General features: G+C 49.2%; 1 protein-coding gene across 1 annotated transcript in view; it reads right to left on the reverse strand.

Moving 5' to 3' along the window:
- Positions 1 to 736, reverse strand: part of CUNH2orf49 (chromosome unknown C2orf49 homolog) — an 11,483-nt gene extending 10,747 nt beyond the window's left edge. Inside the window, exon 1 of the mRNA XM_019525393.1 lies at positions 551 to 736. Coding sequence (XP_019380938.1) covers positions 551 to 721 — 171 coding nt within the window. The 5' untranslated portion in view covers positions 722 to 736. The remainder of the gene's footprint in view (positions 1 to 550) is intronic.
- Between the last annotated feature and the right edge of the window lie 3,503 nt (positions 737 to 4,239).

The following is a 4,239-nucleotide window of genomic DNA, read 5'->3' on the forward strand; positions in this document are numbered from 1 at the left end:
GGGGGGGGGGGGGGCGAGGGAAGTGCCACAAATTAGCCTCCTCAAGCACCACCCAATTCCCTTTCCCCTGCCTGATCCGTTGCTTTCCTCTGCTCCCCACCCTATCTGCTGTTGTGTTACCTGCCCACTCCCCAACCTGCTTCACGCCGTGCACACAGAGGCTGCCTGTGCTCCAGGTGGCACCTGGCCACCCCCTGGGCCGGCCCATCAGGGAAACCAATTGCGATTACAGGCCTGGGCAGCCAGACTTATGAGGAAAGACTGAAAAAGGGTCATTACAGAGAGGCTGGAGATGGGCTTTTCTCGGTGGTCCCAGGGGACAGGACAAGGAACAAGGGCTCCAGCGGCAGCATGGGGAGCTAAGCCAGGAGATGACGAGCTCGCTGACCGAGGGTGGTGGCGCTCGGAGCCGGCTGCCTCAAAGGGCTGCAGCATCCCCCCTCCTCCCCGGGCAGCGCCCGGCCTCGAACCCGCGGCTCCAAGAGCCCCGCCCCCAACCACCGCAGGGCCCGAGGCAAAGCAACGTCAGCGCCCCCCGCTGGGAACGCACCTGCTCCAGGGTGAGAAGCAGGAACTCCTCAGAGAGCAGCTCCGGGTGCAACAGCAGGTCCGGGTCCGGCCGCGCCCGCCCCGCGCCGCTGCCTGCCGGCGCTGCAGCAGCCGCAGCCCCGGCCTGATTCCGGCTCCGGCTCCGGCCCCGACCCCGGCCCCGCGCCGCCATTTCCTCGCCGAAACTCCTTCCGGCAACCCACAATACCCCGCGAAGGGGGGGCGTGCTAACGGACAGGAAGTGATGCAATGCGAAGTTCCGAAGGGAGGGCGAGTTGGAGGGCGTCGAGCCCTGCTGCGCAGGCGCCCGTGTGTTGTTCAGGGTGGAGACAAAGTCCTTTCCTTGAGCGCGGAGCGCTGCTCGGGGTGGGGAAAAAGTGGGGGTGTACGCTGTGCGCATGCGCGAGCTTGGCGGCGATGCAGAGCGTGGGGGGCGGGGCCGCGCCGCGCTGGGCCCTGCCCCCTCTCCTGCTGGCGGGGTCTCGGCTTGCGCCTGTGGCCTGCGTGCGCTGTCCCGGCCGCAGTAGGGTCTGTGGGTTGGCTCGGCAGGCTCCCCAGGACAGGTGATTTTCTTTAATATGTCCTCCGTAGGAGGTCTATATTGAGCAGATTTTTGGTGTTGGGTGGTCGACCTGGAGCTTGCGCCATCCACTCCATGCATTGACCTGGTATTCCAGTGCTTCCAGGACCGGTGCAAAAAAAACAGACCAAAAAAAAAAAAGCGTTTTGTTCCTGAGGGCTGGCTGTTGCTTGTTTGCTTCCCCCACTCCCGCCATGCCTTTGCTACTCTTAATTTCTCTCTCTTTATACTCTTGTTTTCTTCAGGTCATTTCACCGCTTCTGATGAAGTGAGCTGCAGCCCAGGAAAGCTTGTGGCACGCTCTCATTTTTGGGACATACTTTTTTTTAGAACGAGTTTTTTGAACAGATACTAAGGATATGAGATGAAATGTAAATAATAAAAAAACTAATCAATTTTGTATAATTTTGAATTTTCCTGTGCATAATTCCCTGGGGGGTAATACTGCTTACATGTGCACTCATTCTCTCTCCATGTAATATATGTAATGAACCAGTGGCAGCAGCATTTCTAGTCAGGCAGGGCTGAGGGAACCACTTGACTGGTACAGACTGGGGGCGGGGGGTTGCTCTTCTGTAGTGGGGGCTGTGGACCTTTGGTTTCATGAATATTTTAGTAACCATCTCAGCAGCAGGGTACTGGCCACTATTGCCCTCTACTTTACCTGCAACAGGGTAGGGTGTTACGCCTTGTGGTTGTTTGATAATTTTGACTATTTAGTTTTAGTAATAGGTTAGATAAGGATTTGAATGGGATGGTTTGTGTGGGGATGATCTGGCCTCAGGCAGGGGGTAGACAAGATGGCTTTCAGAAGTCCTTTCCAGCCCTACTTTTCTATAATTTCAAGCCTGTGGATAGGATGGACTGCATGTGGAGCAGGCAGTCATGCTCATGCACTTCCAGAGATCATGCATTTGGAAGGACAGTCTTACACTTTGTGGATGTGTGCACATGTGATCAATGTGTATTGGTTTGGAACCTGGGCAGATGTTGGTCTTGGGTTTTTTGTACAGCATACCTATGTTTCTATGAAGAAAACTGAATAGAGTCATGATTCGAGAATGCACCTACCACTGCCAATCAGATGGATCAGAATAATTGAAAAGGAGATCTGAAAGGAACTTCAACAGGTCAACAGACTGCTCTAGGTTCATCCCAGTCTAAACCATCCCATACATGTCACTGTCTAAACTATTCTTAACCTGCATGAACAAGCGTTTTGTACAGGTCTCAGGCACAAAACTGCGTGAACACTCTTATCTTGCCACAGGTAAAGTACAGCTCATGAGGGGACTGTCAAATGTCTTGCCACACTGCTGTTTGTCAAAATACACTCAAGATGGAAGAGGACCATATCCCCCATTGCAAAGGAAGGCAAATCCCCCCCTCGAAGTCAGTGCCAATGACAGTGAGTTACATTCTTTCCAGACTGCAAGTACAATGATCGGTCTGACCCAAAGTGGAGAAACAAAAGCCATAAACCTCTCTAACCAGGAACCTCTGAGGTTTTTAGTCCTAACATTGGCCCTCGCCAGTCAATATCTTCAGTCTCAGCTACAGCCAACACACAGTGCTTCTGAGGAAAATGAAAAATACCCCAAAACCTGAAATCTGTAGCAACAGAAGCAGAACTTCCTTCCAGGCCCCATGTGGCTGCCAGGAGAATGTACTTTGCAGATTTTTTCAAAATGTTTTTTGTGGCATCCTTGAATTTTGGATTTTTTGATAAATGTAAAAAAAAAAAAAGGTGATGAAATGTATACATATTTATTCAGAATAAGATCTAAATCCTTGAATTTAAGATAAGTTGATCTACTCTGAAATAACTCATTTATCACAGAAAACTATAATTTTGTCCATGATTTTAATTAGTACCTGATTCTGTTTGTGAAGATGACAGTAAATCAGCAATTGTGGCATCTGAAAAAGGTAAGCTGTGGCATAAATTACTATAAAAATTGGTTCTGTCTAGATCCACTCCATTAAACTTGCAATTATGGAATCCTCTACTCTTCTGCAGGAAAGAGAGTCTTTTCTTCTGATCATCCTTGGAGGGATTTTACAGGTTTTTACAGCTGGCAGGGTCTCCAGCCCTCTTGAAGAACTTTTGCAAAGTTATTGCACCTTCCCCTCAAGGACCAATGTCTTTCAACAAGGCTCTGAGACTGCTTTTCTGACCCTCTGAGAATGTGAGAGGTTTAATCTCTGCTCAAAAGAGGATTTACTCAGGAGAGAAGTAGGGAGAAGCAAAGCAGAACAGAAGCAGACCTCAACAACCTATAGTTTCTGGGTGAGGTGGTAATCACAACCTTGTGCCAAGTCAGCCTAGGAGTTTCACTTCCCTCTGCAGCACAGTCCACCCAGGTTTCTTGTGGGTCTAGGGCAGCAGCCAGTTTTGCTCAGCCCATTCAGCTCTTTCTTGGACTCTGCAACACAGCTTTCTCCTCTCTCTTTCAATTCAAAAGGAGCTTTCTCCCCTGCATTCTCCTTTTCCTTCTAAGCAGGTAAGCAGGATCTGCCACAGAAACTCCAGTATTTTGCTGCTCTGTACTGTAAGCAGACATTTCTTGTGCACAGGTTTAGCACTGATATAATAAAGTTGCCAGAGCTTGCCTAGCTGAGATAAGGTCAACAACCCACCTCCCCTGCCCCAGTGATTTTTCAGGCTACTGAAACTGTGAGAGCTTTTACCTTGTGGGTTTAGGCCTAAAATCACTCACTGGAGGAAACTCGGACTGAAAAACAGAAAAAGGAAAAACATAGATCACTTTTTTTTTCCTACCAAGGAAACAAAGAAATTTACATGCAGGGTAGTCCTCTGCTATTCTGACAACTGAACAGGCCTGGCAAATTCCATCCAGGAGAGGGCAGTGGTGCACATTACACTAACTAGCAGGTAAATAAATATCAAACCTAAATATGAAACAGTACAATAATTCTCTTAGGGACCTGTATTGATTAATGATGTTTATAAATAGTAATGTTACCGATTCCTGAGTCATAGATACATAGATTCATAGATGAAGGGTCAGAAGGGACCTTGCAGATCTTCTAGTCCAACCCCCTGCCCTGGGCAGGAGAGAGAACTGGGCTCAAATGACCCAGCTAGG

Source organism: Gavialis gangeticus, unplaced genomic scaffold (assembly GCF_001723915.1).
Source record: "Gavialis gangeticus isolate Ggan-Ray unplaced genomic scaffold, GavGan_comp1, whole genome shotgun sequence".
NCBI classification, from domain to species: Eukaryota; Metazoa; Chordata; order Crocodylia; family Gavialidae; genus Gavialis; species Gavialis gangeticus.